The sequence below is a fragment of the Manis javanica genome, chromosome 15 (assembly GCF_040802235.1).
Source record: "Manis javanica isolate MJ-LG chromosome 15, MJ_LKY, whole genome shotgun sequence".
NCBI classification, from domain to species: Eukaryota; Metazoa; Chordata; class Mammalia; order Pholidota; family Manidae; genus Manis; species Manis javanica.
In genome coordinates, this window is record NC_133170.1 from 33,198,637 (window position 1) to 33,225,952 (window position 27,316).

At 41.5% G+C, this 27,316-nt stretch overlaps 1 protein-coding gene across 1 annotated transcript in view; it reads right to left on the minus strand.

The window, feature by feature from the left end:
- Positions 1–227: 227 nt before the first annotated feature.
- ATP6V1E1 (ATPase H+ transporting V1 subunit E1) overlaps positions 228–27,316 on the minus strand; it is a 43,018-nt gene continuing 15,929 nt past the window's right edge. The window contains exons 5-9 of the mRNA XM_017665478.3: positions 8,528–8,617; positions 7,816–7,884; positions 3,409–3,503; positions 1,809–1,896; positions 228–764 (exon numbers count right to left, since the gene is read on the minus strand). Coding sequence (XP_017520967.3) covers positions 702–764; positions 1,809–1,896; positions 3,409–3,503; positions 7,816–7,884; positions 8,528–8,617 — 405 coding nt within the window. The 3' untranslated portion in view covers positions 228–701. The remainder of the gene's footprint in view (positions 765–1,808; positions 1,897–3,408; positions 3,504–7,815; positions 7,885–8,527; positions 8,618–27,316) is intronic.

Sequence of the window (27,316 nt, forward strand, 5' to 3'; positions counted from 1 at the left end):
GGGTGGTGTGTGTGGAAGAGTATAAAGGCTGGAAGGAACACTGCTGGGTAACGGTCTGGTAAAAACGAGCAGGGAGTGCCGAAGGACACAGAGGTGAACAGATTCAAGTTGTGATGCTGTCTGTCAGCACACACCCTGGGGACTTGGAAAACGCTGCTTTTCTAGACAACTCACTAAGCTTGGCCCTTGCAAATCACATGTAGTGTTCTGAATAAATTACAGTGAAATCCATGCAAACCTTTTGTTTTAATAAATAAAGCATATTCGAGGCTAGGATTTAAATCACATTTACAGAGGATAGACACTTCTAGGCCCAAACAGGTAACAGTGAAGCTCCTATTGCAGGAAGGAATGCAGACCCCACATGCATTTTAAGCCTAAACAGCAGAGACTGAATGCCAGAGAACACCACCCACACCACCCTCGGACCTGGGTGACTGGGCCCAGAGGAGGAGCCCAAGGCAGGAGGAAGTCCTTGCAACCACCGTACGGCCCCCACACCTTCAGGACTGTGCCTTCACGTAGGCAGAGGCGGGTTTCCTGGTCACACAATTAGGCTGAGAGCATTAGCTACAGAAGGTAACCACTGATACATACAGAGTATTAGAACAGCACAAAGGAAGCTACCCAGATATCTTCTTCAGTTACCAGAAACTTCCACGTCACAGCAGTAGAGCAGTACGTGCACACCTCCTACAGGCTCAGTCCAAAAACTTCCTGTTGGCATTTGCACCAAATAAGGCTCCCCGTACTTCCGGCATCATCTGTGAAGAAGTAAGTTATTTAAGGACACTCGGAGGACGTGGGAAGGGCTGTACATATTGACCACAGCTGGCAAGTCACTGACCCCCACATGGCTACAAGGGAAATAAAAGCCGAGCACACCAACCCGTCGTTTAGTACCCAAAGCCCCGTAACAGCCTCAGCAAGAACCTTAATCGACTGCAGACTTGTGCTAACACTGACTGCTTAGCAGGGATGAAGAAAAAAACGGAAGTCACTCCTGTTTAGGCACCTGATGTGTTGTGATGCACAGGCAAGAAGTGATACACTGATAACATTACTGGATCCCCTACACTCTCAGCAACATTTTCTACGCAAGGTGCAAGTTTGCACCGAGGCACTTGTGTGGCAACTGAAAATCCCTTAGGCTTTAATTTCAAACTTCAAGGGCTGCACATCCACTAGAGCAGCCTCAAGCCTCGTGGTCACTGGGCGCGCGGAGCACAGCTAGTGTGATGGCAGAGCTCCACTTTTAAGTTTACTTGTCAATTATTCTGTTCTTACATGAATATTGGGCATCACAGTCCTAGAGTCTAAGTTACCAGACGATGACACTCAAGGTAAAAGTGTTTCTGCCATTAAGACGAGCCAGTAGTTACAAGGATACCACTGCTGAAGGCACCCAGCATCTGGAGCAACTCAGTTTTCCTGGCTCGCTTCCTAAAGTTTATTTGTACAAACCAGAAACATGTGAAGAGCCAGCAGCCCTCTGGGCATTCCTCTCAACAAGTACTTACTTTAGTGCCCACCATTCTTGCTGGAGAAAGAACTGTGGTCAGCATCCATGGTAATAAAATGTACATTAGAATCCTTGATAAACAAGACCCCTGTCCTGACCCCAAATCCACCATCCTGTAAATGGTATCATCAAGTAAATGATAAGTACATAATCCCCATTCCTTTTAAGAAAACATCAAAGAATGTGGAAAGACAGCACAACTCCTAGATACCAAAGAATGGGCACACATTCTCTGTGTCCTTCAAATTAACAGCAGACCAACTAACCAAGAAGCACTCCCACTCACCTGCTGGGCTATGAGATCCAGCCGGCTTTCTAAGGTATTGGACACCTTTATTTTACGATCCCCATTATAGATCTCAACTCCACCAGCTCTACAAAGAACACAGGAAATAACAATTTTTATAAATTTGAGACAGACAGACACACGTGGTACATTTACTTTCTTTGAGGAAAGCTGTTTTGGTGTGTGGGATGTCCCAATACTGTGAGGAGCCAATAAATTTACATAATAAGCTTAAAATTAATTCAGAAAGCTTCCAAGGACTTAAGGTACAGATGCTGGTAGTAACTGCCATCTGCCAGTTATGATAAATGGTACACATAGATTCATGTCACCGTGCCTATCGAATTCTAGCCACCAGACCTCCCCAGCAAAACAAAAAGGGAAGGATTTAGTCCCAGTTTGCAAAACCACTAGATATTAGAAAGAGTCCTCATCTGATGTTCCTTAAAGGCCCAATCCTGCTAATTACCAGGGGACAGTAATAAGGCAATGCTTAGACTACGCTGTGCACCATTGCAGCCTGTGCGGAGCCCTGCCTCCACCACCCCTCCTGTCCCAGGCTGTCCAAAGAATAAAATTCTCTTGCTACATTAGAATTGTAACTTACCAAGTATTTCCCAAAATAAGCAGGCTGTGAGCTAAAGGCTGGCAAGGTCTTGCAATCTTTCTTTGGAAACGGTAATGGACTGTAACGTCAGTATTATGTTCTCACTCCATCCTCCCTCCCTGTTTCTCTGGTGTACCTATCTTTGGTTTCTTAAAACAGACTATCCTTAAACAACTATTTACTTAGTCCTTATGAAATTAGGACACAGTTGGCCCTTTGCTGACATCCTGATCGTACTATCTGGGATACCATTCTGTCTCTGTGGGAGGAGTAAGGGAAGACCCCCACTGAGAACATCTATGTGTGTGCCAGGCACTCTCAAGGGTGTGTACAACTTCCACCTCCAGTGCCCTGTAAGAGTCTTGGTATTCTCCCCATTTTACAAACAAGAGGTAGAATAAAATGAATTTATTAATTAAAATTAAAATATGCAGAATTTCACTTTAAATTTGCATTGGAATTTTATGTCTACGTTCCCTAACAGGCAATGCTGAAATTGAAAGAGCTCTGAAAACAAAAACACTAATTTGTGTGGCTCCAAAGCATGAACTGACCTCTAGTCCTTTGGCAGCATATCTTTTGCGTTTATGCCTTGGAGTGTGAATACTGCTGTTTCCATTCAGAAACATCAGTCTATCTGATCACAGGGGTGGCACCTCAGATCCTGTATGGGGTACTAGGGAACGTATGGTCCCAGAGGTTTCAGAAACAGTGCTGGACTGAAGCCTGAGCTAAGTGTTTTGCATCCTGTCTGCTTATCTCCACAACAGTCAGCGCTTCCTCTGCAGGCTGACCTGAGGGGCTGTGAGCAGCACGGGTGGCTGGTAGGCATGGAAGAACAGGGCACTGAGGACAGCAACAGCTGTGGGCAGCACGGCCGCAGTGGCACCTCACGGTGACCAAGGCCTTGCACAGACTCCTTCAAGGGCCCAGCACAAAGACCATTCTCGCAGTGAGAGCAGCTCAGATGTTAAAAGCAAGAATACCCCTTACATCTCCGCAGGCAGGAAGGCTTCCTGATCAATCTGGACATCAACGTCTTTTTTGGTGGCGATTTTGTACACAGGGATTGCTTTTTGCACTGCAGCCTAGAAAAGCAGCAAACAGTAAGAGGTTTAGAAGAAACTGGGGGCACAGGTATCCAAAACACCAACAAACTGTGCAAGGACATTCCTACCAGTTTTTCAAGTGCAAGAACAGATGCAGTTTTCTGCACCCCTGCATTCACTGCCTCATTATTTACAGTAGCCAAGATAGAGAAGAGCCCTGTGCCCATTGACAGATACATGGGTAAAGATGTGGTACATACACACATGGAGTATTACTTAGCCATAAAAAAGGAAACCCTGCAGCTTCCAACATGGTGGACCTAGACGGTACCATGCTAAGCAAAGTCAGCCAGAAAGAGAAAGACAAATACCATGCTGATTTCACTAATATGGGGAATCTAAAAAGCAAACCAAGATATAGACCCACAAATATAGACAACAGACTGTTGGTTATCATAGGGTAGGGAGGAGAAGGGGATAAAATATGTGAAGGGAATAAAGAGGTACAAACTGCAAATCGCGGAACAGATTAGTCACAGGAATGGAAGCACAACGTAGAGAATATAAGCAGTAACACTGTATAGTATCTTGGCATGGCAACAGGGGGAACTGTACTTCCTGCAGCGATCATCTAGTGATGCAAACAATCACCAAGTCATTATGTTGTACATCTGAAACCAACATAATACTGTGTATCAACTTTACTGCAAAAAAATAATTATTTTTAAAAGTGAAGTACTGAAACATGTTACATCATGGATAAATCTGGAAAATATCATAAGTGAAAGAAAGCAGTCACAAAAGACCACTTACTGTAAGGTTCCTTTATAGGAAATGTCCTGGGTAGATGAACTTACAGAGACCAAAAGTAAATTAGTAGTTGCCTAGGGCTGAGGGGAGAGGGGAAAGCGTTCAGAGGTGACAGATAAAAGGCAGAAGATTCTTTTTTGGGGGTGATGAAGACATCCATCCTAAAAATGACGATGGTCACAGCTGCGCAGTGTTGGTGTGCTAGGAACCATTATTTACTTAAAAAAAAAATACATGCATTGTTAGTGGTAATGTACAACAGCACAGCCACCATGGAGAATGGTACAGCACTTCCCCCAAAATGAGACACTGAAATGCCAAGGGATCCAGCAATTCTACCTCAGGATACACATCCGAAGGTCAAAGCAGAGACGTGAACAGGTATTTGCACACCTACATTCACAGCTGTCTTACTCACAATAGCCAAAAGATAGATAGCCCAACACCTAACCCATGAGCGGATAAGCAACATGTGGTGTACAGGCAAACCTTCTTTCACTGTGCCTCACAGACAATGCATTTTGTTCAAACTGAAAGTTTGGGGCAAACTTGCTTTGAGCCAGTCTCTCAACACCATTTTTTCAACTGCATTTGTTCACTTCATATCTCATGCTGGAAATTCACTATTTTGAACTTTTTCAATTATCATTATTGTTATGGTAATCTGTGATCTTTGATGCTAAACTACTGTAAACTACTTTGGGGCTCCATAAACCACACCTGTAAAATGGAAAACTTGACTGACAAACACTGTATGTGTTCTGACCACTTCACTGACCTGTCTTCTACCCTTCGCTCGGAACTCCGATTCCCTGAGACACAACAATATTGAAATCAGGCCAATGAATAACCCTCCAGTGGTCTCTAAGTGTCCAAGTGAAAGAAGTCATGTGTCTCTCATTTTAAATCAAAAGCTGGAAAAGACTTAAGCTCAGTGAGGAAGGCATGTTGAAGGCCAAGACGAGCCAGGTTGTGGATACAAAGGGCAAGTTCCTGAGGGAAATTTAACGTGCTCCCTCCAGTGACCCCGCAAACAACAAGTAAGCAGCCTTCCTGTGGTAACGGAGAAAGCCTTCCTGGCCTGCAGAGGAGATAAAACCAGCCACCACACTCCCTTCAGCCAATGCCCAATCCAGCTGGAGCAAGGCCCTGAATCTCTTCAGGTCTGTGACGGCTGAGGGAGGTGAGGAGGCTGCAATCTGACGCTGGCACAGGTTGGTTCATGAGGTTTAAGGAAAAAAGGCATCTTTGTAACATAAAATCGCAATGTGAAGCAGCAAGTGCTGACGCAGAAGCTGCAGCAAGTCATCCAGAAACTCCAGCTAAGACAACTAATGAAGGTGCTAGCCTAACCCACAGAACATGACTGTTTGCTGACGAGGTGCCTGCTCACCCAAGGCCTCTGATGGAGACGGACAAGACCAATGTGGGCAACAGCATTCATCCTGCGGCCTAGGGATCCAAGGAGTCATTCTGACTTTCAAGTCTTACTATTTAAGAACTACATTGTGTAAGGCTATAGCTGCCACAGACAGTGATTCCTCTGATGGGTCTGGGTGAAAGCAATTGAAAAATCTTCTGGAAAGGATTCACCATTCTAGATGCCATGATTCATGGGAAGAGATCAAAATATCAACATGAACAAGAGTCTGTAAGAAGCTGATTCCAGCCCTCACGGATGCCTTTGAGGGGTTCAAGACCTCAGTGGAGAAAGTGACTTAACTGCTGCAATTTAAGGGTAAAACTTCAGTGGATGAGGAGTTGCTTCTTATGGATGAGCAAAGAAAGTGGTTCCTGAAATGGAATCTACTCCTGGTGAAGATGCTGTGAAGACTGCTGAAATGACAACAAAGGATCTAGAATATGACACAAACCTGGTCGATAAAGTATCTGTGGGTTGTGAGAGGGTTGACTCCAATTTTGAAAGAAGTTCTCCTGTGGTAAAATGCTCTCAAAGGGCATCACCTGCTTCAGAGACATCGTGCATGAAAGGAAGAGCCGATCAACAGAGCACACCTCACAGCTACCCTTACCCTCGGCAACCCTCACCCCAATTGGTCAGCAGCCACCAACATCACGGCAAGATGCTCCACCAGGGAAAGATTATGACTTGCTGAAGGTCAAATGATGGTTAGTATTTTTAGCACTAAAGTATTTTTAATTAAGGTATGTACAGTACTTTTAGACATAATGCTGCTGCACACTTAATATTAAGAGCATACAGTACAGTGTATAGATAACTTTTACATGAAACCAAAACCTCCATTTATTTGCCTTATTGTGGTATTTGCTGTTTTGCAATGGTCTGGAATCGAGCCTGCTATACCTCAAAGGTATGCCTGTATACATTCAATGCAGCCTTAAAAAGGAAGATGTTCTAACACGTGCTATGGCACAGATGAGCTCTGAGGATTATATGCTGTATCAAGTAACCCAGTCACCAAAGGACAGATACTATATGGTTCCACTTCTATGAGGTGCCTAGAGTAGTTACATTGAGAAAAAGTAGAACTCTGGTTTTCAGAGTCTGGACATAATTTATTGGAGGGAAGATGAAAATGTTCTGGGAAAGGAGGGATCGGGATGGCTCACAATGATGTGGATGTATTCAACACGCCTGTTAACACTTAAAATGGTAAGTTTTATATTATACTTATAATTTAAAAAAGAAATGAACTCACTGGAGAAAAAAAGACAGAAGTAGATTTAATGTGCTGCAGCCAGTGAGGTAAGATGCAGGTTTGTCTTGAACAATACTTTGCACTCCAGTAGACACATACATAACATTTTCTTGAAGACACATCAGTATTTCTCTGACAATACTACTAAACAGATTTAGACATACATTCCATTCTTCCCTGCTCCTCAAATCTATAGCCCCACCTGGAGAACCACTCACTGACACTGGAAGCTGACACTGTGTAGTCAAGAAAAACCTTGCTTGCACCTGGCAGTATCATGGTGTCATCTAGAAAAGGCCATCTGGCAACTCAGCCCTGCCTCCACAGAGTGCTGACCACCTCGGTCTAGCTCTGTCTTACAGGCTCACAGGCAAGGCTGTGAGCACAAACAAGGACCCAGGTCATGGCAGTTTAGAAACCAGCATCCCACAATTAATATTAATAGACAGGACATGGACGAGCACCTCAACACTTGCCTCCGCACTGTAGCTGTTTCCACTGCTGCTCAGCCTTCCCTCTGGTGCCCACCTTCTGTCTCTAGGTACACAAACACATTAGGCTAGAACCACACCCTGCTCATCTGGCAGTGGTTTGCCTCTTTTTGATGGTGTTGGCTGTCTCTGTGCCAGTCCACAGGTGCTGTCTTTACAGCTGAGATTTCAGATCATGGTATTACAAAGCCCCCAGAAACAGGATGGTACTAACTCAGACGGCAGCCTGACCTCTCTGAGAAGGAATCAGAGGTGTAGGGACACCTGAGTTACTATCTGCAATGCGTTAGGACTCCTCTAACTCCCGCGGCTGAGCTGTCATCTACTGGAGCATGCATTTCAACCTTGTTTCTTCTTCAAGCTCTTTACCTTTACTAGAGGGAAATCCTGCTTCCTGCAACGAACAGTCATTCGGGACTCCAACAACTGGTACAAACCCTGTAAGACACAATCAGATGCAATTAGTGGGAAATGCAAACTATAAAATGAAGCAACAGTAAAACAAAATGTGTTTATGATTCTTTCATCTGGTTTGGAGAAAAAAGCCACTTGTAAGTTCCCCAAAAGACAGCATACAGTATGAGAACATGGAAAAAATCTTGATACTGTAAACCAGATAAATATACCCAATGCTCTGGAGGTAGAAAGAAAATTCATATAGGGGTTTTATCTTACATTAACTAGGTTTAAGACAGATACTATTGTAATTAACCTAAGTAAACAAAGGAGTCACAGCCAAGCAGCAAACGCTGAAAATGTATTTAATCCTTGGTCTGAACCCCAATATCTAAAGCCGTGTGTTTTAGTGGTGAAGTCAAATGAGGGAAGTTTAGAGCTGGAGGTAGCAGATAAAGTTTTCCCAAATGAGAAAGGACTAATAAAACTTTATGAAAGAGATGCCAGCCTGAAGTTTTATCTGCCACAGATACTACTGTCCCCACGTACTTCTCTACTAGACAAAGAAAAGAGCAAAGGAAGAACACTAGGTAAGAAAACAGGAAAAACAGAGCTGATCTCTAATCTATCTTGTCAATTTTTTAAGAACTTTGGCTATCAAAGGCAGATCTGGCCTATAAATTACCTGAAGGACCAGGCCATCCAGTAACACTTGGTACCTGGTTGTATCTTTTACCACTTTGCCGAGTCTTTGTTTTGCTTCATTTAGTAGGTCCTACAAAAAGTGGAGGAGAAAAAAGTTACCTACACATCTGGGTGTCAGCTCAGAACCCCCGAGGGCTGGTCCTGGCTCACACCGAAATGCTTCACACTTTATTGCTGTGTTTTCATTCAATACACGTGTTCTGAGATAGATGATAAGCAAATGCTGTACAAAGTCCTGTGCAGTGATCAAGGAGGCAGAAGCACCATCACAGCTCCCAAGGAGCTCACAGGTGGGCAAAACAGCCCCAGTTCCCAAACAGTTCAGAAAACTGCACAGCCAACTCGTATGGAAAGAGCCACATGATACAGATTTGCACAACAAACTATTGAGACAGTTTCACAAGATGATTCCATTTGTTATGAGAAAAAAAACAAATGATACCTGGATACAGAACGATGTCTGCCTCTAGAAGGCTGGATTATCAATGACTTCAATTTTCTTTATGCTAGTTTGTATTTTCTAATTTGGCTATAATAAACATTAACTTCTATAATAAAAATAACTACAATGAAAATTAAAAAGGATTATCAGGAAACAAATCTCATATGGTTGAGAAGAACACACTGGAAATTACTTATTAAGTAGTAAGCATTTATAGGCTTCCTGGCCAAGAAAAGATATAGGCCTTAGAAAAGGCAGAGCTTAAACTGCTGGCTGCCATACATGTTGGGTACTTAGCCATAGTAAGCCTTCTCTGCACTCTATTTTACTTGATCTTCAGGAAGTTATGTTTCTGGAATTTTTAGGAGGAAAAGACACATGGTTTCCTAGAGGCCAATCAGAATTTGGGGAGAGAGGGGAGAGAGGAGGAAGAGGCCCCCTATGTTGAAAAGCCCTTAGGTGAGTCACCCTTGACCCCCCCAGAACCTCTGATGTGCAGCACGCCTGCAGCAAGCTCCTGCTCCATACACTGGTGCCTAGGTGAGGGCACTCTGTCTGAAATTCACTCAGACATCTAATCTCAAGCAACCATTTATCTCTTTTAATACATATTAAGTACAAATATACCAAGATTTAAAAAAAAATCAGGAGTATTCACTTTGAAGGGCAATTAAAAAAAGATTTTTTAATAAAAAATAAAATAGATGTAAATGCTTCAACTGCACCACCAAGTATTTCGTCATGGTGTGTGATAATAAGAATGGTGGCTCTTCACCTCTTCTACAGACTAATTTTGCAAGGAAATGGTTTCAGAGTCAATTCTCACATCAGATAACTAATAAAGTCCATGCTTCCATATGACAATGGTTTCTAATGCACTAAACAAAGAAAAATTCTAAATAATGAGTATATGTTATTGTAGAAGATTTTTAATGTGCAGTTGGACACCCCTAAGAATTTCATGAAGGTGTTTTGTCATTCACCATTTTAATGAAAACAACTTAGAATTCCTATTTTTTAAAAAGCAAATAAAAGACTGGTTCAAAAAAATACTAATTCACATTTGTTACGTACCTATGATTATCTTCACTGAAGCCAGTATCTATAAAATGCTGATGCTGCGACCCTGGATGTCTCTAGAACATCCAAAACTCAGGAAAAGAGAACGGTAGTGGTGGTGTGTCCAACCTACTTTTCATCCACTGGGAAACAAAGACCAACCACCCCTGCACTGAGTGATTTTCAGAGAGATCCCTGAAAAAAGCTACCCAGATACTCTTATTTTGTCATTAGAACCATTTCCACCCCATTAAATAACTTCGTGACCTTTTTAAGTCCCAAATGCAGGGGTTCCAATCAAGTGATGAATGCTGTTTCTGTCCACTTCGGAGACTTCTTTAAAACAAACACTGTTTACTTACTCTTGTATTCCAGTCTACATAGTAATATATACCCTGTGCTCAAAGCAAACATGGCTTAATGTCATTCATTGGTCCATGAAATCATACTTTTCACTTATGTTTTAGGTAAAATTAAATTGACCACATCACTTGTTTTATGGAGAAAAGGTAGGGGTATTCTAATTATTTTAAATAAACTTTAAAGTACTTGTAACATGCTAATTAAATTTCCTCCCTAAAAATCACTTTATTACATTCTGCACAAAACTGATGAAGTGATTAAAATTCCCAGAGGAGTTTGCAAGATTCTAGTTTGTTAATAAATCAGAAAGGATACAAAATTCCTTTTCCACTTCCCTGTTATGACTCAAAGTAGATGTCCATTTCTAATGAAGCCCTGTTTAGGATAGGACCCAATTAACAGCAAAATATTACAGCTTGAAAGCCCGAAAAAACAAGTTAGCAGGCAAGGACTGCTAAATTTACCTATCAAGCAAAACCAAGTACTTTTAAAGTTTAACAATAAAAATGTCCAAGCAAACAATCATTTTTCTTCTAAATATGTGTTAGATGGCAGTCAATCTCTTCTCCCGCCAGTGAGATTATCTTGGTGCTTAGGTCAGACTGGCTCCATTTCCGCTTCTTACTGATCCTCAGCTTTCAGCCAGCCCTGAGCTCACAGAGGTCCTCCTATGGAACTGCAGCTGAAGGGACTAAGACAACTACAAGGCCTTACCCTTTTCTCCACCTCAAGTGTAATTAACTTTAGGATTTTTCTAGTCCTAAAAAATCAAGAGAAAGTAGAGCCTCAAAATGCCCCCCACAGCAACAGTTGTTCTCAAACAGATTCTGCACAAATAAGACTAAACCAGCACAGCAAGAAATACTTAACGAATAACTAATTGCCTCATAAACATCTGGAGTCTGAAGACAAGGTTGTAATTCTGAGTTAGGCCAGAAACTGGAAGTAGTGATGCCGAGCACTGTGAAGAACATCTTCTTTAAGTTCAAAGGAAGAGTAAGTATTTAAAAAAGGAAAAAAAAGGTGAGAAAATTAATTTCTGGCGATTAAAAAGAAACTGGGTAGAACAATCTAGAACTGAAATTTCTATTACAAACAGCAAAACTACAAACAGGGGATAAAAAAAAAATCAACCCCTAGTTTTAGGTGTCCATCAGAATACCCTAACACCTAGAAGTGTTAATTAAACCATAACAGTCTAATAAGAAGTTGTGGGCCTTTGAAAGTTAGCATGCTTATGGGTACAAAGACTTAAAAGCATGTATTACCAAAGGCATCTGGCTGAAAGCAGTCTCAACCCCTCTCACCATGAGATTCCTCAAGCATTTATTTACCTCTTTGTGCTGGAAACAACCAGTCAATACTAGCGAAGCAAACAGGGCTGGGCAGTAAAGCGTGGAGATAGCTTTCTCTAAGAGAATAAAACTAAATAAAGTGAACTTATAAAGAGCAAACTAGCCAGTAATCCACAATGAAAAATTTGGAAAATGGGTAAATGAGGAGTTTTACCATCACCTAAAACTCCAACAAACGATGTGCGAAGTCAGAATAAACTCTAACTAAGAAGGCTGAAACCTAACTGATACACATTGTATTGTCCATTGTCTAAAGCATTCCTGCCCACTGAACAAGTATGTAAAAGTATGTAACCATAGGTGACAAAGGTAAATTACAATCGATAATGTTACAACCACTAGCGGAGCCAAGATGGCGGCATGAGTAGAGCAGCGGAAATTTCCTCCCAAAACCACATATATTTATGAAAATATAATAAAGACAACTCTTCCTAGAATAGAGACCAGAGGCCACAGGAAAACATCCAGACCACTTCCACACCTGCGAGAACCCAGTGCCATGCGAAAGGAGTATGATACAAGCCCCAGCACGGTGGGACCTGAGCACCCCTCCCCCCAGCTCCCGGAGGGAGGAGAGGAGCAGGGAGGGAGAGGGAGCCCAGGACTGATGAACACCCAGCCCCAGCCATCCGGACCAGAGCGCAGACACAGTGCATGCGTGGGGTCCTGGATACTAGGGAAACAGGGCAGCAAGACCGGTGAGTGGGTCGTGAGGCCGGCGCCTGAGGACAAAGAAAAGCAAGGGGCTTTTAAAATTATTTATTTAATTTTTGTTGTTGTTGTTTTGTTTTGGCAAATGCTTTTTGGAAGTCTTAAAGGGACAGGGCGGGACACTTAGTCCACAGGCAGGGAATCTGGGGATCTCTGGGCACTGTAACACCCTGGGCAGCAGGGAGCACGGAGGCTCCTCACGGAGATAAATAGCCTCCCAGCCACTCCCCCTCCAAGGGGGCTCCACCATTTTGGAGCAGCAGCCGGAGCAGAATCACAAAACCCAAGAATGGACTAACAGGTACCAAAGGGAAAGGGACTGGGGAGGATGGGTGGGTAGGGAGGGATAAGAGGGGGAAGAAGAAGGGGGGTATTAAGACTAGCATGCATAGGAGGGGTGGGGTGGGAGAAAGGGGAGGGCTGTACAACACAGAGAAGACAAGTAGTGATTCTACAACATTTTGCTATGCTGATGGACAGTGACTGTAAAGGGGTTTATAGCGGGGACCTGGTATAGGGGAGAGCCTAGTAAACATAATATTCTTCATGTAAGTGTAGATTAAAGAAAAAAAAAGAAAGAAAGAAAAGGGAGATTACTCCCTGATAGGATAAAACTAACTGTAAATCAACGATTAATGCATGCTTTAAATATCCTTAACTTTGATCACTTAAAGGGTGTCACATGATTGGCTATGGAGGTACACTTTTCTGATATTCCTTTCTCAAAAAAAAAAAAAGCAGTTCCTGTGTGGTGATCTCCAATAAGTTCTTCACAATGATATAAAGGGCATATCAAAGTGTGGACAAAGGGTTTGTTTGTGTTTATACACAGGATCAAAGCCTAATTTGGCTACCCAGAAAATGAATTAAGATACGATATGAAGAAGAACTTCCACCATCAACATTCTCTGGAAGAGTCATTCCAGAAGATGATCATCAAAAAACTTCAACAGAGATCCTGGCGCTGTTGCAGTTATAGCTGCATTCATCCCACCAGTTCCTGGATTTGCCATTGAAATGAAGAAGGAGATATCTAAGCTGGCCTGTGCATACAGTAAAACAACAAATTTGACTGGATCTATACTGTCGCAACTCAACCAAGAATTAGGAGAAGTGCAAGTTGCAGCGCTCCAAAATCTCGTGACTACAGACTATCTACTGTTGAAAGAACATATGCGATGTGAACAGTTACTATTCAAATTCAGTTAGACAATATCCATCACATCATTGATAATTTTTCACAAATACCTAGGGTGCCTAACTGGTTTTCTTGGTTTCACTGGAGATGGTAGGTCTGCTTTGGTAATGTAGCTGTATTCCTATTATGTTAATGTATGTATGCAATTTAATTAATAGTTTAAAACCTATACATGCTTATGTTACACTACAAGAAGATATGTCAAAGAAATAATCAATCTTCCCATGTTTTCTTCCATCTGCTACTTCTATAGCTTTTCTTCTTCCTTCCTAATTACAAGCCTTAAGTAGAATTCGTGCCTCATAACGGAAGTACCGAGTATTATAATTCTTCCAAGTGGTAAAGATACCTCAAGACAAATGCTGGGCATAAAAGCCACAGGGCAAAAATCTGCAAAGAAGTAAAAAGCTAACCTTTTCAAACAATATTGCTTCTCTCTCACTTACCAACTTTACATCTCCCTGTATGCCCCCAGAAGATGACTGGTTAACCAGAGACAGGTAAGATTCCTCAAGGCAGGAACAACCTAAGACAGGCACAGTCTCAGGGGGGCCATCAGGTGAGAAATTGGGGATCAACAGAGGTGAGGCTTAGAACCCCACCCTTCCTGTTTTGAGAGACATCTTCTGCATCCGTGGATGTTTTGTTGCCCTTGTCTAGCTTGGATTAATAGTCTATAGGCACACACCTGATCATCTACATTTGCCCTCTTACAGCACTAAACTGTTTTCTACCTTTATCCTGCATCTACCTACCACTTCAGCATTTTATTTTAAAAAATAGTAATAATAATAACAATAATAAGGGGGAAATGTGGGATTCACATATAAATCAAGTATAAAAATCAAACAAATATTCATATTTGACCTGATTGATTATAGTCCATGATGCATGATCAAAACCGAAAAGTTTCTGTGATGACTGCCCTTGCACTGTTCACCATGTAAGAACTTACTCACCATGTAAGAACTTATTCACTATGTAAGAATTTGTTCACCATGTAAGAACTTGTTCGTTATGCTTCAGAAGATTGGAGACTGTTGAGAATTAGGCTTGGGGTTGATTAATGATTGTGCATTGAGTCCCCTATACAGAATTTTATTGTTGTTAACAACCATTTGATCAATAAATATGAGAGATGCCCTCTCAATAAATAAATAAATAAATAAATAAATAAATAAATAAATAAATAAATAAATAAATAAAAATAAACTGGTAAAACAAGAAAATAAATAAATAAATAAACAAACAAACAAGGTGGATATCACCCAAGGTTGCAGTTCTCAACAATCTCCCTCCCTGATGTATCTTTTCATCTGGCACAGAAAGTGAAAAAAAGGAGCATTAAAGTGGGTTTTCATGCCAAAAAAAAAAATAATAATAATAATAATGTTACAACCACTAATATCGCAATGACATTCTTTCTTTCTAAATTAAACTACTTCCTGCTTGTAATCTGGCTCTCCATGTAGCTTTTCCAAGGAGAGATGTCACATGTCAGCTGACCCATCTGTATTTTATGAGTTTGGAAGGGCATATCTGTCTACTTAAACCTAACATTGTCTAGAGATTCTGAAAATATTAGAATTCTCGTCCTGGAAAGCTGGAAACCAAAACCTGATAATGATGTCACCATCTAAGTCATGTCTTCATGGTCCTGCCTCCCTCCAAGACATTTCTTTTTCATCTATCTCTAATCACACACGACACAAATCTCTACTTCAGGACCATGAACAGAATATATATGGTTAGAGTGTTCTTTATTTCCCTTAAATACCACCACTCATAAGCAAGTTGTGAAGTTTAGAGAAGTGACACACAAGGAGCTACTATTCATCCAATACCTGTCATGCTAGACGGTACACTTGTCACTTTACGTAGTTACCTAACTTAGTTCTAAACATGCTACAGGTTATGTTCTCCCACTAGAGGAATCAGAATCTCAAAGGAGTTAAAATTTGCTCAGCAAATAGCTAATAGTGCTGAGATAGAACTCAAACCTCCAAGGCCACCAAAGCATGTGCTCTGACATCTGGAAAACATCAGGACACGAAGGAGAAAGGACAAACAGCACAGAGAGTAACTGCAGAGCTGTGCAACTTAGCCCATAACGGGCAAGTAACAGCCTGCTTCCCTCCTTCCCGGGTCATTATGTCCCCTCCTCTTACTGTCAACACCCTTTCCATCCAACTACTTGTTGAAGGGTCCTTCCTTTCCTAAGTTCCTACTCTAAGGATGAAGTCAGAAATAACATGATTTTTTCTTATTTTGGTCTCATTGATGTACAATTACATGAGCAACATTATGGTTACTAGACTCCACCCATTATCACGTCGCCACCACATGCCCTATTATAGTCACTGTCCATCAGCGTAATGATGCTATAGAATCACTACTTGTCTTCTCTGTTATACTGCATTCCCCGTGCCCCGACCCCCTACATTACGTGTGCTAATCGTAATGCCCCCTTTTCCACCTTATTCCTCCCTTCCCACACATCCTCCCCAGAGTCCCTTACCCTTTGGTAACTGTTAGTCCATTCTTGTGTTCTGTGAGTCTGCTGCTGTTTTGTTCCTTCAGTTTTTGCTTTGTTCTTATACTCCACAGATGACTGAAATCATCTGGTACTTGTCGTTCTCCACCTGGCTTGTTTCACTGAGCATAATACCCTCTAGGTCCATCCATGTTGTTGCAAATGGGAGGATTTGTTTTCTTATGGCTGAATAATATTCCATTGTGTATATGTACCACATCTTCTTTACCCATTCATCTACTGATGGACACTCAGGTTGCTTCCATTTCTTAGCTACTGTAAATAGTGCTGCGATAAACATAGGGGTGCATCTATCTTTTTCAACCTGGGCTCCTGCATTCTTAGGGTAAATTCCTAGGAGTGGAATTCCTGCGTCAAATGATATTTCTATTTTGAGTTTTTTGAGGAATCTCCATACTGCTTTCCACAATGGTTGAACTAATTTACATTCCTACAACCAGTGTAAGAGGGTTCCCCTTTATCCACATCCTCGCCAACATATGTTGTTGTCTTTTGGATGTTGACCATCCTAACTGGAGTGAGGTGATATCTCATTGTGGTTTAAATTTGAATTTCTCTGATAATTAGCGATGTGGCGAATCATTTCATTTGCCTATTGGCCATCTCAATTTCTTCATTGGATTAGTATCTGTTCATATCCTCTGCCCATTTTTTAATTGCATTATTTGCTTTTTGTTTGCTCAGGTGTATGATCTCTTTCTTTCTTTTGGATGTCAACCCCTATAGGGGTTAACATCCTTATGAATATATTATTCCATACTGTAGGATGCCTTTTTGTTCTACTGATGGTGTCCTGTACTGTACAGAAGCTTTTTAGTTTAATATAGTCCCGCTTGTTCATTTTTGCTTTTGTTTCCCTTCCCCAGGAGACATGTTCAAGAAGAAGTTGCTAATGTTTACATCCAAAAGATTTTTCCCTATGTTTTTTTTCTAAGGGTTTTATAGTTTCATGACTTACATTCAGGTCTTTAATCCATTTTGACTTTACTTTTGTGTATGGGGTTAGAAAATAATACATTCTCTTACATGTAGCTGTCCACTTTTAACAACACCAGCTCTTGAAGAGGCTGTCATTTCCCCACTGTATATCCATGGCTCCTTTATCATACATTAATTGACCATATATGCTTGGGTTAATATCTGGACTCTCTACTCTGTTCCACTGGTTTTTGGGCCTGCTCTAGTGCCAATATCAAACTGTCTTGATTACTGTGGCTTTGAGTAGAGCTTGAAGTTGGGAAGCAAGATGCCCCCTGCTTTATTCTTCCTTCTCAGGATTGCTTTAGCTATCCGGGGTTCTTTGTGGTTCCATATGAATTTTAGAATTATTTGTTCCAGTTTGTTGAAGAATGCTGTCGGTATTTTGATAGGGATTGCACTGAATCTGCAGCTTGCTTTAGGCAGGACGGCCATTTTGACAATATTAATTCTTCCTAGCCAAAATAATGGGAAGAATTTCCATTTATTAGTGTCCTCTTTAATTTCTTTTAAGAACGTCTTGTAGTTTTCAGGGTATAGGTCTTTCACTTCCTTGGTTAGGTTTATTCCTAGGTATTTTATTCTTTTTGATGCAACTGTGAATGGAATTATTTTTCTGATTTCTCTTTCTGCTAGTTCAACATTAGTGTATAGGAAAGCAACAGATTTCTGTGTATTAATTTTGTATCCTGCAACATTGCTGAATTCAGATATTGGATCTAGTAGTTTTGGAGTGGATTCTTTAGGGTTTGTTATGTACAATATCATGTCATCTGCAAACAGGGACAGTCTGACTTCTTCCTTACCAATCTGGAGGCCTTTTATTTCTTTGTGTTGTCTGATTGCCATGGCTAGGACCTCCAGTACTATTTTGAATAACAACAGGGACAGTGGACATCCTCTAATTCCCATCCTTAGGAGAAAAGCTTTCAGCTTCTTGCTGTTAAGTATAATGTTGGCTGTGGGTTTGTCATACATAGCCTTTATTATGTTGAGGTACTTGCCCTCTATACCCATTTTGTTGAGAGCTTTTATCATGAATGGATGAATTTTGTCAAATGTTTTTACAGCATTTATGGGGATCATCATGTGGTTTTTGTCCTTTATGTCGATGTGATGGATTATGTTGATGAATTTTCAAATGTACCATCCTTGCCTCCCTGAGATGAATACCACTTGATCATGGTGTATGATCCTCTTGATATATTTTTGAATTCGGTTTGCTAATATTTTGTTGAGTATTTTGCATCTATATTCATCAGGGATATTGGTCTGTACTTTTCTTTTTTTGTGGTGTCTTTGCCTGGTTTTTGGTATTAGAGTGATTCTGGCTTCACAGAATGAGTTTGGAAGTATTCCCTCCTTTTCGATTTTTTGGAAAACTTTGAGAATGGTATTATGTCTTCCCTAAATGTCTGATAAATTTCAGCGGTGAATCCATATGGTCCAGAAGTTTCGTTCTAGGGTAGTTTTTCTATTACTGATCCAATTTCGTTGCTGGTATTTGGTCTGTTTAGATTTTCTGTTTCTTCTTTGGTCAGTCTTGCAAGGTTGTATTTTTGTAGAATGTTGTCCATTTCTTCTAGGTTATCCAGTTTGTTAGCATATAGATTTTCATAGTATTGTCTAATCATTCTTTGTATTTCTGTGGTGTTCATAGTGATTTTTCCTTTCTCATTTCTGATTCTGTTCCTGTGTGCAGATTCTCTTTTTTTCTTAGTAAGTCTGGCTATGGGTTTAAGTATTTTGTTTGTTTTCTCAAGGAACCAGCTCTTGGTTTCATTATTTTTTTATATTGTTTTATTCTTCTCAATTTCATTTATTTCTTCTCTGATCTTTATTATGTCCCTTCTACAGACTTTGGGCCTCATTTGTTCTTTTTCCGGTTTCAATAATCGTGACGTTAGACTATTCATTTGGGGTTGTTCTTCCTTCTTCAATAGGCCTAGAATGCTATGTACTTTCCTCTTAAAACTGCCTTCACTGTGTCCCACTTAAGTTGGGGTGTTATGCTGCTGTTTTCATTTGTCTCCATATATTGCTTGATCTGTTTTTTAATTTGGTCATTGACCCATTGATTATTTAGGAGCATGTTGTTAAATCTCTATGTGCTTGTGAGCCTTTTTCTTTTCTTTCTACAATATATTTCTAGTTTTGCACCTTTGTGATCTGAGAAGTTGGTTGATAGAATTTCAATCTTTTTGAATTTACTGAGGCTCTTTTTGTGGCCTAATATGTGGTCTATTCTGGAAAATGTTCCATGTGCACTTGAGAAGAATGTGTATCTTGCTCCTTTCAGGTGTAGAGTTCTGTAGATGTCTGTTAGGTTCATCTGTTCTACTGTGTTGTTCAGTGCCTCTGTGTCCTTACTTATTTTCTGTCTCATCTGTCCTTTGGAGTGAGTGGTGTGTCGAAATATCCTAAAATGAATGCACTGCATTCTATATCCTCCTTTAATTGTTAGTATTTGTTTCACATATGTAAGTGTTCCTGTGTAGGGTGCATATATATTTATAATGGTTATATCCTCTTGTTGGACTGACCCCTTTATCATTATGTAATGTCCTTCTTTATCCTTTGTGACTTTCTTTGTTTTGAAGTCTATTTTGTCTGATACAAGTACTGCAACACCTGCTTTTTTCTCCCTATTGTTTGCATGAAATATCTTTTTCCATCCCTTCTCTTTTATTCTGTGTATGTCTTTGGGCTTGAGGTATGTCTCCTGTAGGCAGCATATAAATAGGTCTTGCTTTTTTTTTCCATTCTATTATTCTGTGTCTTTTGGGTGCATTCAGTCCATTTACATTTAGGGTGATTATAGATACATATGTCATTGCAGGCTTTGGATATGTGGTTACCAAAGGTTCAAGGGGAGCTTCTTTACTATGTAACTGTGTGACTTAAGTCACTCATTAAGTTACTGTAAACATAGTCTGATGATTCTTTATTTCTGTCCCTTCTTTTTCTTCCTCCTCCACTCTTTTATGTTAGATGTTGTATTCTGTACTCTTTGCATTTCCCTTGACTGATTTTGTGGATAGCTGATTTTATTTTGCATTTACTTAGTATTTAGTTGGTCTACTTTCTTGGCTGTGGTTTTATTTTCTCTCGTTACATCTATTTAGCCTTACGAGCACTTCCATCTAGCAGTCCCTTTAAAATACACTGTAGAGATGGTTTGTGGTAGGTAAATTCCTTCAACTTTTTCTTATCTGGAAATTGTTTAATCCCTCCTTCAAATTTACATGACAGTTGTGCTGTATACAGTATTCCTGGTTCTAGGCCCTTCTGTTTCATTGCATTAAATATATCATCCCATTCTCTTCTGGCCTGTAAAGTTTCTGCTGAGAAGTCTGATAGCCTCATGGGTTTTCCTTTGTAGGTGGATCTTTTTTCTCTCTCTGGCTGCTTTTAGTACTCTGTCCTTGTCTTTGATCTTTGCCATTTTAGTTCTTATATGTCTAGGTCTAGGTGTAATCCTCCTTGGGTCCCTTGTGTTGGAAGATCTGTGAACTTCCATGGTCTGAGAGACTATTTCCTTCCCCAGACTGTGGACGTTTTCAGCATTTCTTCAAAGACACTTTCTATCCCTTTTTCTCTGTCTTCTTCTTCTGGTACCCCTATTATGAGAATATTGTTCTGTTTGGATTGGTCCCACAGTTCTTTTAATATTTTTTCATTCCTAGAGATCCTTTTATCTCTCTCTCCCTCAGCTTCTCTGTATTCCTGTTCTCTGATTTCTATTCCATTACCAGTCTCTTGTACCTCATCCAGTCTGCTCTTAAATCCTTCCATTGTGTCTCAATGGTGTTATCTCCCTCTGGAATTCATCCCTTGGCTTTTGCACATTTCTCCACACGTCCATCAGCATGCTTATGACTTTTATTTTTAATTCTTTTTCAGAAAGATTGATAATTTTGATCTCACCAGGCCCTCTGTCTGGTGTTTGAGGGATTTTGGACTGAACAACGTTCTTCTGCCTTTTCATGGTGATGGAAGTGATCACCGGCAAGTTGCCTGTGTGTCAGCTGGGAGAACAAAGCCCCTTCCTCCTTGCTGGTCACCTTGCCTGTCTCTGCTGCCTGTGCCACTCAACTGCACACAGGGAGCAGCATCTGGGTTAATCCCAAGTTGCCATGGGCAGGGTGGCCCTCAGGAAGGCCTACGACACTGGCAGGGGTTGGGGTTGCAGGCAAGCAACGTGTGTTCACCGCGAGAATAAACCGCCTTTATGCCTTCCAGACTCTGCACCAGCCTCCACTGCTGCTGGTCAACTGCGGGAAGGGGGCAGCCTCTGGGTCTGGCCCGGTTAGCTACAAGGTGGGAGAAGCCTCTGTGTGGTTGTGGTGGGTGGGTCTGCTCCCCAGCTGCTCTGCAGCAATGGCAGGTCAGCCGGTTTGCTTGGAGTGCCATTGTGGGGTAGTGAATGGCAGGCTGCTTATAGCTGTAAGGGGCTTCAGAGCTGCGTTGCCATCCAGGGGGTTAGGGCACCTGAAGTTCTTTAAAGTTCCCAGCCTACTGGGCTGAGTGTGCCAGGACAATTTTATCCACCTGTTATACCCTTGTCCCTTTAAGACTTTTAAAGTGCCCACTTTTCTTTTGTCCCAGGGCAGCCAGCTGTGGGAACCTGTTTGTGGTCTTAGTGTCAGATTTTGCTTTTCCATTCCTTTAATATCCAGTACACCACGCAATGTGTGTCTGTGCTCTTGGTGAAGATTACTAGGGCTGGTTATTTAGCAGTCCTGTGTTTCCACTCTGATTATTTTCCTTCTACCAGTGAGCTGGGGTGGGGGGATTGCTCTGGTCCCGCTGGGTCACAGCTTTGTATCTTACCCTTTTCGTGAGATGCTGAGTTCTCACAGATGTAGATGTAGCCTGGCTGGTATACTGTACATATCTCCCCAGGCAAGGAAAACAAAAGCAAAAATAAACAAGGGACTATATCAAACTAAAAAGCTTCTGTACAGCAAAAGACACCATCAGCAGAACAAAAAAGCATCCTACAGTATGGGAGAATATATTCATATATGACATAAGGGTTTGACATCCAAAATATATAAAGAGCTCATGCGCCTCAACAAACAAAAAGCAAATAATCCAATTAAAAAATGGGCAGAGGAGCTGAACAGATACTTCTCCAAAGAAGAAATTCAGATAGCCAACAGGCACATGAAAAGATGCTCCACATTGCCAATTATCAGAAAAATGCAAATGAAAACTATAATGAGATAGCACCTCACATCAGTTAGGATGGCCACCATCCAAAAGACAAATAACAACAAATGCTGGTGAGGATGTGGAGAGAGGGGAACCCTCCTACACTGTTGGTGGGAATGTAAATTAGTCCAACTATTGTAAAAAAGCAGTATGGAGGTTCCTCAAACAACCCAAAATAGAAATATCATGACCCAGGAATTCCACTCCTAGGAATTTACCCTAAGAACACATGATCCCAGATTCAAAAAGACAAATGCACCCCAATGTTTATTACAGCACTATTTACAATAGCCAAGAAATGCAAGCAACCTAAGTGTCCATCAGTAGATGAATGGATAAAGAAGAGATGGTACATATACACAGTGGAATATTATTCAGCCATAAGAAGAAAACAAATCCTACCACTTGGAACAACATGGATGCTCAATGAAATAAGCCAGGTGGAGAAAGACAAGTTCCAAATGATTTCACTCCTCTGTGGAGTGTAACAACAAAACAAAAACTGAAGGAACAAAACAGTGGAGACTCACAGAACCCAAGAATGGACTAACAGTTACCAAAGGGAAAGAGACTGGGGATTAAGGAGCATTATGATTATTAGCATGCATAACGTAGGGGGTAAGGGCACAGGGAAAGCAGTATAGCACAGAGAAGACAAGTAGTGACTCTGTAGCATCTTACTATGCTGATGAGACAGTGACTGTAATGGGGTATGTGGTGGGGACTTGATAATGGGGGGAATCTAGTAACCACAATTTTACTCATGTGATTGTATATTAATGGTATCATAATAAAAATAAATAAAAAATAATGTAGCAATATTCATCTAAATAAAGTATGTGTGTGCCTCTATGTGTGGCCCCACTTGCTATGTCATTTCAGAGTCCTTTTCTCACCCTTCCAAGACTCTCATTTTCTCTGTTTTGCTAGACTGTAATCACCTGATGAAAAGATATTAGCCTTGGCAAAGACCTAAGGAAACAAATGTCTTTTACAACTGAAATTATGTTTATTTTCACAAAATTCTCCTTACAAATTAGAAAAATGAAGCCTCCAGCTGTAGACTATACTCATATTGCCATAGATGCTTGGCCTTGACATCTCATCATGGAGCCCAGCTTAATGAGGCCCCACATACACAGCCTTCAGTGTCTCCTTGTACACCCACTGCTCACTGTCAGCTGCAACACTGGCTTTCTGCCTCACTCACTGAATGAACCTCTCCAGCTGACATCAGGAATGGGCCTCAGTTGCCAAATCCAAAGACTGCTGGGCTGCCTCCTGAAACACTGGGTGCTTTACTAAATAACCTTTCATTCTTCACATTTTCTGCTTCCGGAGCTTCTCTGTACTATCCAGCATGGCCACATCCCCCAGCATTTCCTTACCAAGCTCTTATTTTCCTGCTTACTAACTCTGATGATTCTTAGTTTGTTTCCTGGGCCTGTGACTGTACCCACACTCTACCTGGGACTCGGTGCTGTCCATATGAAAGTCCCAGGCCTCTCCTAGGCCTGACTCAGACCTGTCCACCTGGATCCCCGTGGCAATTCCAACTCCAGTATTTACCATCACTCCTCTCTTGCTCCTCCTCCTGTATTTCTGAACCTCATACATGTATCCAGCTGCCTAACCCAGTAACCCTGAAATGCTTCCTGATTCCTCTTCACTCACCCAGCACTGAGTCCTGCAGACCCCTGTGGAACAAAGCTTTGCCTTCTCTCATCTTCATGGCTGCTATCGTTTGAGCTTTTCTAGTCCTGACCTGCTGGGTCAGCTACACCGCCATGTTTCCATTCCACTATCACCAGTCCTCTGCTCCAGTGCAGACCTAAGCTCACAGTGGCACTTCCGGACCAGAATTTAGAAGCCTCTGGACATAGGACTGGGAGCCTAGATTTGAACAAGGCCCTCCAGTGACTTCTGTGCCCATCAAACAACCAGCCAAAGGGTGCATTCCATGGCCTTTAGCAGGCATTCAGGGCTCTTCCAACTTATCCCCAGGGTCCTGGAATCACCTTCTGCCACTCCCCTCCCTACCAGACCATTCCATCTCCTGCATGGGTGGCCAAATTCCAGCCTGTTTTGTTCATGCTACTCTCTCCATCTCCTACCTAATGCCCAATTTTGTAAGGCCATAGCAGAGAATACATTTTCTTGTCTAGATTCAGTTAGACTGCAGATTCTTATGAGGCCTAGTACAATACAGGACAGGTGTAAGTATACTGTGAAGATCAAAGTGCTTACTGCCTCAGGGAACCTAGCTAATTTACTTAAGCGTGGAACAATTAAAACTAAAAGACCAAATTAGTACTGAAATAGAGAATTCTGTGACAACTTTAGAGATGAGAGGACAAACTCACTAACTACTCTAGGGTCACTAGATTTGGTGGAAGACATGTCATATGACCTAGAACTGCTCCTTTTTGTTTCAAAGTTAGGAAACATTAACCCTTTCCCCTCTAGCCCATCTCTTGAAGAAAATGATGAGTAACTGTACTTTGAAACACTATATGAAGTTGAATCGCTCCCAAATAAAAAGCAAAACATATTCATTCCATACCACTGCATTTTCTATATCCTCTCTCTCAAAATTTGAAAATCACTGATGAGAGATGTTACTGAAGTGTATAATAATTGAATATTCTAATGAGAAGGAAAAAAGTTGAAAAGCACTGGTATTTGAAAAGTGGAAAATATAGAAAGTATGAAAAAAAGCAAACACAGATGTTTGTCATATTTTTTAAAACCACAATGTCCAAAAGTGATCTGGTTATTTTTTCTTAAAAAAAGCATGTCCTGGGGGCGGAGCCAGGATGGCGGCATGAGTAGAGCAGTGGAAATCTCCTCCCAACAACACATAGAGCTATGAAAATACAACAAAGAAAATTCTTCCTAAAATAGAGACCAGAGGACACAGGACAACATTCAGACTACATCCACACCTGCAAGAACCCAGTGCCTCGCAAAAGGGGGTAAGATTCAAGCCCTGGCCGGGCGGGACCCAAGCACCCCTCCCCCCGGCTCCCGGTGGGTGGAAAGAAACCGGAGGGTTTTTTTTTTTTTGGCGAGTGCTTTTTGGAGGCCTTAAAGGGCCAGGGACCCCGTTGCTAGGGAGGCAGGGCGGCAGGACCAGTGAGTGGGTGCCTGGGACAAGCGCCTGAGGAAAAAAAAAAAAATCGCATGTTTTTTCCTTTTTTTTTTTTTTTTTTTTTACTGTTCCCTCTCTCATTGTTGCTGTTGTTGTTTTGGTTTGGAGAGTGCATTTTGGAAGTCTTAAAGGGGCAGGACAGGACACTTAGACCAGAGGCAGGGAATCTGGGGATCTCTGGGCACTCTAACGCCCTGGGCAACAGGGAGCACAGAGGCCACTTACGGAGATAAATAGCCTCCCGGCCGCTCCCCCTCTAACGGAGCTCCACCACTTTGGAGGAGCAGCCCCAGCCAGGCCACGTCCACAGCTACAGCGGAGATAAACTCCATCGCAACCGGGCAGGTAGCAGACGCCCTGCCTGCGCACAGCTGACAAGCATAAGCCACTAGAGGTCGCTATTCTCCCAGGAGAGGAAGGCCACAAACCAACAAGAAGGGAAGTTCTTCCAGCGACCACTTGTACCAGCTCTGCAAACTATCTCTATCACCATGAAAAGGCAAAACTACAGGCAGATAAAGATCACAGAGACAACACCCGAGAAGGAGACAGACCTAACCAGTCCTGAAAAAGAATTCAAAATAAAAATCATGAACATGCTGACAGAGATGCAGAGAAAAATGCAAGACCAATGGGATGAGATGCAGAGAAAAATGCAAGAGCAATGGGATGAAGTCCGGAGGAAGATCACAGATGTCAGGAAGGAGATCACAGAAGTGAAACAATCCCTGGAAGGATTTATAAGCAGAATGGATAAGATGCAAGAGGCCATTGAAGGAATAGAAGCCAGAGAACAGGAACGTATAGAACCTGACATAGAGATAAAAGGATCTCCAGGAATAAAACAACACTAAGAGAACTATGTGACCAAGCCAAAAGGAATAATATTCATATTATAGGGGTACCATAAGAAGAAGAAAGAGGAAAAGGGATAGATAGAAAGTCTCTTTGAAGAAATAACTGCTGAAAACTTCCCCAAACTGGGGGAGGAAATGATCGAACAGACCATGGAATTACACAGAACCCCCAACAGAAAGGATCCAAGGAGGACAATACCAAGACACATAGTAATTAAAATGGCAAGGATCAAGGACAAGGAAAGAGTTTTAAAGGCAGCTAGAGAGAAAAAGGTCACCTATAAAGGAAAACCCATGAGGCTAACATCAGACTTCTCGACAGAAACCCTACAGGCAAGAAGAGAATGGCATGACATACTTAATGCAATGAAACAGAAAGGCCTTGAACCAAGGATACTGTATCCAGCACAACTATCATTTAAATATGATGGCGGGATTAAACAATTCCCAGACAAGCAAAAGCTGAGGGATTTTGGTTCCCACAAACCAACTCTACAGGGCATCCTACAGGGACTGCTCTAGATGGGAGCACTCCTAAAAAGAGCACAGAATAAAACACACAACATATGAAGAAGGGAGGAGGAGGAATAAGAAGGGAGAGAAGAAAAGAATCTCCAGACAGTGCATATAACAGCTCAATAAGCGAGCTAAGTTAGGCAGTAAGATACTAAAGAAGCTAACCTTGAACCTTTGGTAACCACGAATCTAAAGCCTGCAATGGCAATAAGTACATATCTCTCAATAGTCACCCTAAATGTAAATGGACATAATGCACCAATCAAAAGACACAAAGTAATAGAATGGATAAAAAAGCAAGACCCATCTATATGCTGCTTACAAGAAACTCACCTTAAACCCAAAGACAAGCATAGACTAAAAGTCAA